The following is a 14,131-nucleotide window of genomic DNA, read 5'->3' as shown; positions in this document are numbered from 1 at the left end:
GTCAGTCAATAAAAAGCCTAATTAGGAGTAGAAAATTGATTAGATAAGTGCTTATCTAATCACTCCTTTTCCAGGAGGAGAAAAAAAACAACAAAAAAACTGCACATGAGTGCAAGTTCCCATTCTCTTCAATGGGAAAAGAGCCGACTGCTTCCTGCAGAAATCAGCTCTGAACAGGTACACTGGTCCAGAGAACAGTTGATTAGTTGGGGTCCCAGGTGCTCTACGACCGATTGAGAAGGGGGGCTAATAAGGTGCTTAAAACTACATGTCACTCCCTCCCTTGGGGGCGATCTGAAGTGTTACAGAGCACACCCGATACCGACATTTCCTAATAGTTGACCCGTTTGTCCCCCGCTGAAGTGACTGTTGCAAGTCTAGTACATGCAGCTACCAGTTCAACCTGTTCTGTCTCCACAGAGAGGGGCTACGAATGCATTTTTGGTCTTGTTTGAAAGCCAAGACTAAAACTGCAACTCTAGTTCTGTTGTAGGTGAAGATAGAACTGTTACAATAGTGCCCCCACCCAAACAGTGCTCAGGCAAAACTGATAGGTCTGTTTGTTGTAGCCAGAGTACCACTCGGGCAAAACTATTAGATGGTCAAGGAAATTGTCAGTTTCAGGCAGCAGTAACACAGGATGTAAATACCGCAGCGGTACCGCATGCAAATTCTGGAAGATTTCCGTGGCAGAAAGGTTCGGGGCAAGTTTTGAAGCAGCTCCGCTGCCTGCATTCTGCTGCGGCCATGTAAATTGACACGCTGCGACTTTAAATACCACGCAGCATGTCCGTTTTATATTGGCTTGGCTGCAGCGTTTGGACAAGATTTTTGCAAATCTTGTCCACTTTGCTGCTTTATCCCGGGATAAAAACTGCCGGCGGAATTTCTAGCAATTCTGCCCTGTGAGAAACCAGCCTTGGAAATCCCAATTTATACATTAGGACATTGAGTTAATTGATGGAGCATCTCTCCTTAATTAACTTGTGCATCTTTCTCTGCAGACTAACGGGCTATAAATTACAGAATGCACAGGCTGTAATTAGCTTATTTTTGGGAGAGGCTTTTAGTAAACCAAGATTTAAAAGTAGACAACCCCCTAAAACAATTGCACCAATGGGATTCAGAGTGTGTACAAGGAGGCGGTTAGGACCAAGCAAAGTGAATGACAAACAAACATTTTAAGACAGAAAAGAATATAAGAAGTGCTGTACCAGAAAACAGAGGAGTGATGGTAAAAGGAATCTGTCCATTGTCCTTATTAAACATGTACTGAATCCAGTTCGTGGCATTGCAGTCTTGTGCGTCTCTCCCACACATTAAACCGAGGGCTTTCACGTTACTTGATGGGGCTTCCACGTCCTTGCAAGCATTGTACATTGCTAAAGGAGTAGAACATTACAAAAAGGGAAAGAGGGAACAAAGAAAAAGTTCATTTATAAAGAACGCACACAAGCACAGTACTCTACATCTGTACACCGCCGTAAGGGCATTTTATAGAAGATGGGATGCTTGTATTATAAAAGTTTGTTTTCCCCTTTTTTGACATTTCTTGCTTAAAGCAACCCTCCGATCCTGGCCACAAGGAGAAGGACATTAAGAAGGTTCGCCCAACTTTCTAGGTGATTAGCTGGGTCTGTGTTCTCCAACCTGTGAGACAATTGGTGTGTGTGGGGGGGGGGGCCCAAGGTCACTCATTTTGTCTGTATATGCCATATACCTTTATGCGCTTTGGCGACTACCCTACATCCGATAGCTAAATATTCAATGCATAAAGTTAACGATTGCAGGAACGTCTTACATGACTACCTTTATTCCCTGTAGCTAAAAAAGTGCACACATTCAAGTATAAAGTAGATGAACCCAGGCTACTCATTCACATGCCCACATTGCAGGCACATTTTAGTGCCCATTCTATAGACAAGTGACCTGGTCTGACTGCAGGTCTACTGAACCAAACTGACAGAAAAAGATCCAAAATACACATGGAATACGGTCGTGTGAATAGTGACCTGCGAAGCTAAACTGAGGCAGCAGGTCTTCCCATTACTTACCATTTGCAAAGCTTTCCCCAATGAAATACTCCATGGCTGTAATGCTTTTGTTCCCTTTGTTTTGATCGGAGCTTTTATATGGTTCGGTTTCAGTAACATTTAGAAACTCTGACTGTTGTGGACTACAGGTGAGCTCACAAAACAAAGTCATTAAGTTATAGAAGCAGGAAGGGCACCTGAAAAAATAAAGTTCATGTGGAATTGGTTCTTTTTAAAGTTTGCATCTTTCTAAAAAAGGATTCACATAATTGGTAAGAATAAAGTTGTATTATGTAAAAGGGATACAGTCACTGTCGCAGGGATAGCGGTTTATACGACAGCCATGGGGGCCGAGATTATGGCAATAGCATAACTGCCTGCTCTATGGCATTTCCACAACTCTCCTGGAAGTGGATGGGAGTTAAGGAAATCACATTGCATAGCAAGATACCCTGTAGCCTGAACTTCTAAAACGTGGAAACAGCGTAGCTCATGTGATACGCAACTCCCACTCACTAATATGGGAAGATACGGAAATTGCATAGGAAAGCCAGTTTAGCCATTTCCATAAATCCAGCTACCTCGGAGTAGGGCTGAGTCGGCTGAAAAAAGGTATACATCCCATCAGACTTTACATAGACCTATTATAATCAACTGGGCCATTCAAGCATCCTTTTTTTGCCCCAAACCATATCTGCCATTTTGATCCCATTTGCGGACAAGAGAAGCCCATTCAAACAGTCAACAGATCTAGGAAATTTGGACAGAAATCAGAGTGTGTTGTTGCCGTTTTTGGTGCGTGCAAATAAGCCCTAAGAGGAAGCCTGCAGACAGCCGGGTCGGATCCCACTGCGAGAATTCTCGCAGCGGGTTCCGACCCGCGCCCCTGCAGTGACCAGTGCAGCACTCACCTTCTTCTGCATCTGCTCTGCAGAGCAGAGCCGGTGCGTCGGTAGTAACATCTCTGCGAACAGAAATAGAACATGCCACAATTTGTTTTCCACACGGACAAATTGCGGCTGTGTGCATAGGAATGCGTTTTGTAATACAAACCTATGCAGGCGGGCACGGACGGAAATCCCACCGCAGAAATGCCACCCATGTGCAGGGGGCCAGAGGCTTACAGAAAAAAGGCTTTAAGGCCACATTTCACAGAAAAAAATAAAAAATAAAAAAGGAAAAAAAATTATTAAAAAAGACATGTACGTGCCCATAATACAGATGAGTGTTCCAACCCAACCCGGATCCTTGATTCTTTGAGATCAGGCCAGTAGACCAACGGTTGGGCCAGGACACTCATGCATATTATGGGTTAAATCCGCCCGTAATATGCTCATGTGAAACCGGTCCAAGTCTGCAGTTCAGGCAAAACAGATGCCCTGTAATGTGCCCAGAAACTGGCCTGTACCACACCGCTGAGGCTGCAGCTATTATATCTGTACTAGGAGGTAATCACATACTAGAGGCGGCGAGTACTTACAGGAGTCATTGGCACTAGAAACATGTCCCCACTTACCTGGACAAGAACTGCAAGGGGAGCTGCAGGTTGCTGTTCAGAGTGTTGAGCTGCTGTACATCACAGCACAGGCTGACGTTTCCATAGTATAAGGATGGGCACAGTTGCTGGGAAACATGGGGAAAAGTTAATCCACTGCAAATTAATAGTCAATAACAAATTAGTTTACTTTTCAATTATCAATGCATTAAGTGAACTTGGTCTTGGAACAGCCGATCCAGCAACTGTTGCTCCTGTGTTTTATATTGAAGCGATAGTTCAAGTGAATGGAGGCAGAGTAGGCCGGGATCGCTCCAGCCCGCCGCTCACCTCCATTCACTGTAAACAGGCAGTTGCTCAAACATCGAGTGACTCCTGTTCATACTGAAGGAGAAGCCGCTCAGCATTTGTTCCTCTTTAGCAAGCTGAAAAGAAACGACTAGCGAGAACTGAGTGACTACTTGCTCAGTGCCCTGTCTGTGGCATTGTGTACATGGGCTGACAGTCGTCCAAAAAAAAAAAAAAACCCCACACAAAAAAAACCAAAACGCTTATTTAAAGTGACTATTCGAGCGACTATCAGCCTATGTCAAGGTACTTTTACAGAGTTTACAAGTAGTATCATTGCCGGTTGTCACCTTAGTGGACTATCGGCTCATGACATTTCCGCTGAAACCCAGGTTGTGTATTCTAACCCCTAGTGACCACAAAGGTCATGACATTGTAGGATCTGAAAGCATACCTGAAGTAGCTCATACCCCTCTTTGGGTAGGGGTATGGGAGGCCCAAGGTATTCACAGTTGTACCTCTTGCCCTCTGTTGGTTCTCCACACTCTCCATACCAGACACAATGTTGGGAAGACACCTGCAAGACAGACATTTTCATATTGAAGTTGTGTAATGCAGATCATCAAGCACATTTCTAGCTGCCACAGTCTTACATAACCAAGGAAACCCCCAACGTGCCACTGGTTTATAGGATGCCCGTACTCAGAAGTCGGCCAATCCTTCAGGATATTTATGGGGGGGGTACCAACACCCCTTGATGGCGGATATTGGGGGCAGAAGGATTGGGCCTGTTGGATTTCCCCATGCATTAACCTTTGTTCTTTTATAGGAAAGTTTGGAGGAATAGCTATACACCAACAGGTATTTGGCCAAAAACATGGCCTCCCTGACACAGGCACTTTTACCGCAGCGTTCTGAGCGCACGCTAATTGCAGTAGAACGTTCCCATGGTTTTCAATGGTGCCTAGCAGACATCCGTTCGATCAGGCTGCTTTTCAGCTCCGCGATTTTTGAGCGGAGTTTATTCTATTTTCTGTACTAAACCCGTCTGTCGGCCAAAAGTAAAGTCGCAGCACTTTGCAGCGCTGCTGTGTGAGGAGTATGGAGGAGTTAAAAAAGGGTATTCTCCTCAAGCTTGAACCCAACCATTATGCAAGAATGTAACCTGTACATTGGAGGACAACATCTTTCTCCCTAGACATACACCTTTATCTAGGTATGGCATCCTGTCACATCCGATAACCCAAGCGAACCTTTGCACCCATACAATCCACAACTATCAGTTCTTTCAAAGTCTAACAAGTAAACATTCAACTAACATTTTTTATCTTTTGCCAAAAAAAGACCACTCGTCAATTTTTGAGATTAGCAAAAAGTTACTCCGGATGACTCTTCCTCCCCCTCGCACCCAAGCCATAGCAGCAACAGACATAACATGGTACTACAGTAAAGGGGACCAAGAGCTTGCACCGTCTCCAATTATCTAGTAAGCCTTGCTCTGCGACCCAAATTATAACGAACACGGGCATTACTGATGGTGAATGTGGTTCTGAGTACAGATCGCACTCGCGGGAAAACACCCGCAATATGCTCCATTTTGTGCGGTTTTCCCGCATGGACAGTTCCTGTGGCTTCCATTGAAGCCAATGGAAGCAGTCCGGTCCCATGGCACACCAATAGCTGTTATTGTGCTGTGCCGTGGGAAAGCAGGAGTTAAGAAAGAAAAAAAAAAAATTGAAGGAAGGTGCATGCGCGGCACGCTGCTGGCGTGCCAATCACATCCGCCGGACAGAAGAGTCAAGATCCGGCTGCGAAGAAGAAGTGACCCACAGCGTCCGGACAGCTAAGTATAATCTATTTCTTGGCCTCATGTTTGCGGGCCAAGAGGGACCATTCTGCCATAGGCTCGCATGCTGCCGATTACACATATTGCACGAAATACCCACGCAATAAACATCGCAGCACGCTCTACCTTAGCACGTATTACGCGCACACACACACGCCAAGATAATGCATGGCAATCAGCGGTCTGCAGCAAGTAAGCAATGTCATTGTGCACTTTTGCGTGTCACGCAACGAATTATGTGCGAGTACAGCCGACCTCAAGCAGCTAAGCAGCTCAATAAGGATACTGCCCACAGCAGACCGGAGACATAATGCCTACAACATAAGAGAAGTGTGTACAGCAGATCAGGTAAATAAAACCTCAGGTTAGGCAGGGAACGTGTATATACACTGACTGCAGATCTGAGATTAGCATGCATGCAGGGAAGCCAAGCCCGTGAAGGCATACTCTCCCCCACAGGCGAGGTCCTAAAGTCCCAGTTGTAAGAGAAGCAAAATGTCCAACGACCAGCAGTGGTTTGCATAGGTGCTGCACGTCAAACTATTTACAGTGGTGAAACAAAACAAAAATTTAAAGTATATTACAAGATTGATAAGACACACAGACTACTTACTAAATGAGCACAACTTGTCTAAAAAGTTACTGTTCCTTTAAAGTTTACATGAAATGCAAATGGTGCAGCAGCACTCGAATACACACTTCACCACAACTGTGGCAAATTTGATTAAATAATGCATGCATTTATTGTGTCCAAGCCAGCTTGCACATTTCCTGTTGTAAGCTGCACCTAGTGCTTCAGCACTTTTGCCGAGTCCTTGATCTGTAAGGTGTATTGAGTACAGAGAGATGATCAGAATGGGGATGCAAGTCATACAATGTGGTGCTGATAAGCATTGAGCCTTACCCAGAAAATAAATAAATGTGCTATGAAGCTGTACATTGCAGGGTGTACTTGTCTCTATTCAATGATGCCAATATCAGTACTGTTGTATCTGGTCTCCACCAGAATAATGGGTGTAGACATGGGTTGGCCAGGGACAGCTGTACATACCCCTCTAGCCTGTACGTTTTCTGTCGGCCTCTGCGGCATGCCAAATACCATGTAAGCTGCTGACGTCCCTGCGACTCTCCCCTTCACTGGCGGTCTCTGACTTACAGCTGCAGGCTCCTGATGACCCCGTTAGTGTCTTGCCGGAGGGTGGCATCTACACTCACCACCTCCCTGTCACATTTGCGGAAGTCTCCCATGGCATCCTCTGTCCACGCTGAAGCCAGGACACCCCTTCCCCCTGTCCGCGCTGAGCTGGCTACAAACGGTGCTGTTCAGGGCCCTGCTGTGTTGGCTCATCGGCGCTACAGCTGCTGGCAACACTGTCACTCTCCCCGTTCTCCCTGCAGCCGTTGCAGAGGAGGACCGCTGTCACTCTAGCAGCAGTAATGGCCGCAGCTTCAGGGCTGGTCCTGCTTCCAGCGGCATGTGTGTGTGGGAGGATGAGGCATGAGGTCCAGCTCTGGAGGGCACATCTGCGTCAGCCAATCAGCCGCTGGGGGCGTGTCCTTCAACTCAGAACTGCCAAAGCATATCTCCACCCATTCTGGTGGAGACAAGATACAACAGTGCCACAAAACTGACCATGATTTTAACTTTTTTTTTCCCAGCCCAAAGTGAACACTGCAGCTCCAAAGACGGTCAGTGTGGAAGAGCATAGGACATAATCAAGTTCCTGTTTCTCCAAGGTAAAGGTGCAAATCAGATCGAGATGAAATGTCACAGATTTTGGGCGACAGGACAGCGGCCCCTCATATGCAACAGTTAAACCTTGGGTTGTAAACTTTAAGACTGGCCATTTCGTTGTTGAAAGTGAGAAACCCGGAAGGAAGGCCTGTCTCCGTATCCTTGTCTGCAAATGTGAAAGCCATTCATGACATGATCATGGTGGACCGCCGAATATCATCTGGGGATATCATGTGAGAGTTGGTGCCATTATGCCCAATGACTTGGGAATGAGAAAGGTTACAGCCAAGTGGATCCCGAAACTTTTTACAACTGAACAGAAGGAGACATCGTGGCCATTTTTCAAACATTTTGCAAGAAATTAGTCAGATTTCTTTAAAAAAAAAAAAAAAAAAAAAGAAACTGATAAGACAAAGGAACAGTCTAAGGAATGGAGGCACAGTGGTTCTGTTCATGGACTACTCCCCAAAGGGTTCAACCATCAATGCAACATATTACTGTTAGTTATTGTCAAAGCTCAAGAAAATATTAAGGATAAACGTTCGAGCGGGGTCATCCAGTTGCATGACAGTGCCCCGTCACACACTGCGGGTGCCAGTATAGCAAAATAACCTCCTTAGGCTTTTAACTGATGTCCCATTCACCCAACCTGGCTCCGTCTGACTACCATCTGTTCCCAAGTGTCAAAAAACACCTAAAGGGACAAGTCTTGGGAGTGTTTTGGAGGCAACTAATGCTGCAAATGAGTGGTTTGACCAGCAGTCAGAAGAATTCTATTTGCAGGGACTTAAAAATCTGCAGCAGAGACGTCACAAGTGCATCCTGGGGGAATATGTAGAATAGTGGGGCAGTTTCAGCTTCCTAGCTCAATTTTTTCTGGGTAAGGCTTAATACTCATCAGCACCCCCTTGTATATGCACTGGCGGGCAGCATATAAGACGTATAAACCAACAAGCTAGTAAGCTCTTGTATACCTGATGGCCTTCATATTCTTCTCAGTAGATTAGTTTTCTAAGCACGGCTATAATTTCTCCACTTTCTTACCAAAGACTACTTTACCACTCGTAACCGCTGAGCATAGAGAAGAAACTCATCAGCATGGAGACACACCCCGTCCTAATATACAAGGTTCACCAACTTCACTGCACGGTTTTGAGATGTTGACAATTTTGTAACGTAGGGATATTAAGAAGTTAACAGAATGACCCACCCTGTTGGCAGAAGATACAAGACTTTCCAAAAGATACAAAAATTTCCACTGTCCAGAGTAATTCGGCAATCCACAACCGTGGGGTCAAAATTAGACCCTCTACAGCGAGGCCTCCACAAGTGATGTACGCAGCAGTCCTGGCCTCAGACACCACAAGCAGCGGTCAGTTATCAGCCATTCATGTGTGAAGGCAGAATCTGTGTCACGGCAGAGACAATGGGGGACATTGTGGGACAAAGTGCAACGTCCTCACCGCGAGCACAAAACACCCTCCACATACCGCCTCCAGTCCCCGAGCCCTGGGACTACCGCCATAGTACAGCCAAGCCGCTACTAAATCCCATTCACATGGGAACAAGGTTTTAGAACAATTGGTGGCATCTAATGGTCATTTCTATCAGATCACACACTGTGGACAAAAATCTGCACCAAAATCTACATTTGGATTTTGAAGGTTTTTGTTTTTTTATTGCAGAGTTTACTGGCTGGATCGCAAAGAAGGGACTCCACAGTGAAAACCTGCAGCCAATCATACAAACCGTTGGTCGTATATGTAGAGGATTGCATCTGCTGTAAGTGGATGGGGTTGGTTAAATCCCCTTACATTGGCTTATACATTGCTGCACAATTTCAGCATGAAGTCCGCAGTGTGTGAATGTCCCCCGAGGCTGGCTGCTGTCCCACCACGTTTGTGGCAGGCATTTTCCCCGCGGAGCTGCATGTGGATTTAGCCCTTGCGAATGTGCAAAATCCGTGCGTAGAAGTTCCGAAGCGGCTTCTACATGAACGGGCTGGTCTTTTTTCGGCAAAGTGCATTTTAAATCCACAGCAGAAAAAAAATCGGAGTCATGAACACGGCGATACGGATTCAGATGAAGGAGCACAGAATCCCATACCAAGCTCCACAATGTGAGCATGCCCGAATACAGGAGCATCCGATGGCACCGATTGATACGCTGATGTACATCCGTCAAAGGCGATTTTTTTTATTTAAAACTGTATAATCAAATGTTTTATAGCTGATTTTTTCTAGCACTTACAAGCCTTCAGTTAGTGAGCCAGCGCTAACGAGAAGTAAAGGAATAGTAGGCGATTGTTTGGCGTTACACTGGACGATCTTCACTCCGTTTCCGTCGAGTGATTTTTGAGTGATTGTCCCGTGTAAATGACCTTTACCCGATCACAACGGATGGCCTTTTCACACCTGCATTTTGCTTTTCATTGAGCAGCTCAATCGTGGGAACTGCAAAATGTGAAGAAAACGTTTGTTTTCCAGCCCATAAAAACGGAAGGCCTTCAGTTCCAATCAGTTTGTTTTTTTCTGCCTCCATTAGGGCTCCTGCACACGGGCCGGTATGATTTGTGGAATATAGGGCCGGCAACTGCCCCCAGATTCCACAGCAAATACTGCCCATAGCCTCCTATGGAGAGCCGCTGCTTCCTGCACATGAGCGGAAAGGTTTTCTGTAGGGTATTCTTTCACTCGGGGTTCATGACCCTGACTATGAACGGAACCACACTTTACTCTGCAAGATGGGGCTCACACGAATGGGTCGGATTCCACAAGCTGGTATCTGCAGCAGAAGACCTGCGTATGGTCGTGGAAGGGTACGGTTTTCCGCGCAGATATACATTTAAGGACAGCGTATCATCCGTGTGGAAGAATGACCGCAAGCAGATAATGACATCAGAAAGTAGCCCAACCCCCTGGATACACCCTCCTATCGCTCAGGTGACACTTGTGCCCTCATGGTGGGAGCTGCTCTGAGAGCCTTCAGAATGGGATACTGCTAGCTTGGCTGCTTTACACTAGTTATCTGGTCTAGCAACTTGCGTACGAATCCGCATCCATACCCAATGTAATTGCGTATGCACTGCAGACCAATGCATCCATAGAGATCAATGTAGCTCATACACACAATCTGCGGTAAAATAGAGCATGCCGAGATTCTGCAATTCCTACCTGTAAGTGTGAGCGCAACGGCGAAAGTCAATGGGTTAAAAATGCCCGTGTATCATGTGTAGACGATGATCACGGAATCCACAATTTGAATCAGTTCATGTGAGACAGGCATAAAGGTGTACAAATTGCACCACTGTAGTCCTATATGGAGCCATATGCAAACAGGCAACTTCTTTCAAGCAGTTTTCCCCATGAAAAACGATATTCATATGGCACCTGTATGGGGTTCTCATGAACCTGCACTCAGATCCAACTCTTCAGTCTATTCACATCTACTAGTAATTATTAGGAAGTTACAGTACCAGTGTTTCTAGTGGTGCAATGCGCCACACAGCTGTGTTATATGGTACATCCATCCTGACCCCACACAACTCTATATCCATGTTGATGCGCAGACATAACACACACACACACACACACACAGCTCTACTACATCCATGCCGATTCCCACACAGCTCTACTACATCCATCCTGATGCCCAGACCCCCCCCCCCCCCCCACACGTTAATTTCTAGACACCACTAGCTCAGCAGACTCCTGGATACAGTGATCCGCCCCATGTCATGTGATCCCTGACTCCACCCACACAGGTGATCACATGATGGTAACGTCATCACAGGTCTTGGTAGCTGCTGTCAGCTTATCCAGTACTTTCTTCAAAAGTCCACAATGGATCCTCACACAGTAGTGACATCACCGTAGGTCCTTCAGCCCACCGGATCTCTGTGGTGGCTGTAGGTCGGTGTCTCAGGACCACAGAGTTCTGTCTGAGATAATAACGGCTTAGTTAGATTCTCGTTTTGTAATTTTCTTCCTCTCCTTTTAAGAGCCCTAACTTCGTTCTTATGTGGGTCAGGCTCTGTTTTATATATCCTGTAGGATCTGTGATGTCACCAGGGGTGGAGCATGAGGAGAACACACACACACACACACACAAGTTTTGATAGGAGGAAATCAGAACAAATACGATTCCCAAAAAGCCAAATGTGCATAAAAGCCCACATATAAGACATGCAGATTTTATGGATATATAACATGGGCCAGTAATACTGTTCGGTGCATGAGGACTTCTAAAAATCTACTACAGTTAGCCAGCAATACAGGTAACTGCAGGATTAAAATGTGGAGTTGCCCTTTAAAAGGAGACTGTGCCGGTTACAATGTGTCATTCTAGGACTGAGCCAAGTGTAGCAACCTGAAAATAGTCAGACATCAAGAAGAGGTATGTAGTCACAGGACAGCACTGGGTGCATAATACTTCAAGGGTCTCAGTGGAAAGTGTTTACCCATAGCACTCATGTCTGTAAGTGGGCATCAAGTGCCCCTCTTGTCCTGGCGCACTGGAACTTTCGATAGCTCTTGCTCGAATTACATGGAAGCTTTCCCTTTACAAACAGGCATTGCCCCGCAATATACGGTGGTACTAGAGAAGCTCCAGTACTGCACAGTATGTATTACCGCCTGCCAATAGCTGAAGTACAACATGCATCCGTCAGAGCCTGACAGGGAACAATGCTAAGAATTCAAGTAAACCAATGTCTTTGATTTTATTAAGGCCGGGCTCACATGACGGTGCGTGCCCGCATACGCATGACATTGTATTATCTTGGTGTGCATGCCTGCGATTTCTTTTTAGGACAACTGATACGCACCAAAAAAAAAACAAAAAAAAACAACAACAAACAACACACCAAACACCCGCTGTGACACCCTGACAATACGCCTGTGAGAGAATGGCCTAAGGAATAGGCTGAGCTGCATCCAGCTAACTACATGCATTTCAGCAGCAGACACTTTACCACTACTGTTCCAGCTACTAGAGGGACCCGGCAGCAGGTTTTAGCAATGTCAAGTCCTTATGGCTGGTTGGTGTGACAATAAAAGCGCGCATCAGTAATTGGCACCCCAGTCCTCCCATGCCGTATGTAAATAAGGCAGAGCGGTCTGGTGGGCATGCTGGACCGGCTCCGCTCACAGCCCATTGAGACCCACCGATTTTTGCTAAAAAAGAAAAAAAAAAAAAAAAAAAAGCCAAAAAGCAGTCTTGTGTGTGAGAATCGTTGGGTCTCAATGTACGAATATGATGCAGCTTTCGTTAGCAAGTCGTTCATCGTTGTCTTTCAGCAAGCTGAAAGAACGATGAGCCTTATCGGTGCCGTGAGCCAAGTTCTCAGTGGAATACCGTTGATACCATTGTTTCAGCTGGTATCCCGCTCGGTGAACACAGTAGAAGTATGCAGAAAACAGCGATCCAGCTGCCTTCTGCATACCCTGCTCGGAGCACTCATCTGGATACCAGCTGTGCACTCCGAGAAGACAATATCTGTATACAGAAGACAAGCAGCCCTGCTTGTCTTCTGTATACTCCGCTCGGAGCGCAAAGTGATAGCTCAAAACTGTCAAACTGCTGTTTGATCGAAGTTTGTGCAATCACCTTGCCCTGTAAATGCACACAACGATTATTGTTCAAAACATGTCTTTTGAGTGAGAATCGTGTCTAAACCAGGCATTAGTCCCCAAAGTCCGCTCCTCTCGCCTCCTCAGACCCAGATAGTCCTGCCACATTTCACACAAGCACTGTGAACACATGAAGACTGAAGATGAAAGTCAACAGAAAAGTAAATTGAAATTGAGCAATCTGCTTGCAGAAAATAAGACGCAGCATATTCTATTTTACCGCAAAATCCGTGGCCAGAGCCCATTGTGCTCTATAGCCACGTATCTACCCGCAGCCCATTTGCAATTACATTGGGTACCCATGCCTTGGCCAAGCGCAATACAAGCTAACTAGAGGGGGGGGGGGGGCGACAAAAGCTGTACTGCCTGCATAGGTACACGGTCATACGCAATACAAATTACACACCCTATGCAGGGTCACCAGCCGGGCTCACATGAGCGGGTCAGATTCAACGTGTGAATTCTGGATAGTGACCCTGCCTATGGCACGGAAGGCTACAGTCGCACTATTTTTTATTTTTTTTTTCTTATTTTTAAATTGCAGTTCAAAAAACGCAAGGGAATGACTACACCCCCACTAGATAACCAGAGGTCATGTAATAAACAGGCCATATTCAGACTGCCGAAGGAAATTTGTCCTTCAGGTTCTCAGGTGCAACTCAGACACACGTCCAGGTGCTAACCGATCCCCGCAGGCAGTGGGCGCTCCACGGTCGATTCTGCTCCTTGGATCGGGTAAGCTGTGATTTTTTTCCCCATGCGGACCATCGTTCCATGTGAAAAGACCAATTTGCTATAATAAGTCTGAGCGTTGTCTGTGAAGTAGACGGCACTCAGATGAGAAAGTTGGCTGTCTGAATGGTGAGCCCTTAAATGTTTCAAGCTATATTATTCTACACGTTTACCCATTTTATACCAAAACTGATGATTATTTAGCCAGTTCTCACTTGTGACACTGAGGATTAACGTGCTATGTAAACATACAAGAGGGTATGAATCTAGAACCGCAGTGGGTTGTAAGGCTGTATTTAGACAGAGAGGTTGATGTGAAGGTATAGCAAAAAGTCTGAACCATCACCTGAAGGAACGTGCGAGATTCGGTTT

General features: G+C 45.8%; 1 protein-coding gene across 1 annotated transcript in view; it reads right to left on the bottom strand.

Moving 5' to 3' along the window:
* NPC1 (NPC intracellular cholesterol transporter 1) overlaps positions 1 to 14,131 on the bottom strand; it is a 54,458-nt gene that overhangs the window by 31,692 nt on the left and 8,635 nt on the right. Inside the window, exons 2-5 of the mRNA XM_066579619.1 lie at positions 4,271 to 4,393; positions 3,550 to 3,656; positions 2,055 to 2,230; positions 1,215 to 1,382 (exon numbers count right to left, since the gene is read on the bottom strand). Of these exons, the coding sequence (XP_066435716.1) occupies positions 1,215 to 1,382; positions 2,055 to 2,230; positions 3,550 to 3,656; positions 4,271 to 4,393 (574 nt within the window). The remainder of the gene's footprint in view (positions 1 to 1,214; positions 1,383 to 2,054; positions 2,231 to 3,549; positions 3,657 to 4,270; positions 4,394 to 14,131) is intronic.

Source organism: Eleutherodactylus coqui, chromosome 9 (assembly GCF_035609145.1).
Source record: "Eleutherodactylus coqui strain aEleCoq1 chromosome 9, aEleCoq1.hap1, whole genome shotgun sequence".
Taxonomy (NCBI): Eukaryota; Metazoa; Chordata; class Amphibia; order Anura; family Eleutherodactylidae; genus Eleutherodactylus; species Eleutherodactylus coqui.
This window is presented reverse-complemented; position numbering and strand designations above follow the sequence as displayed.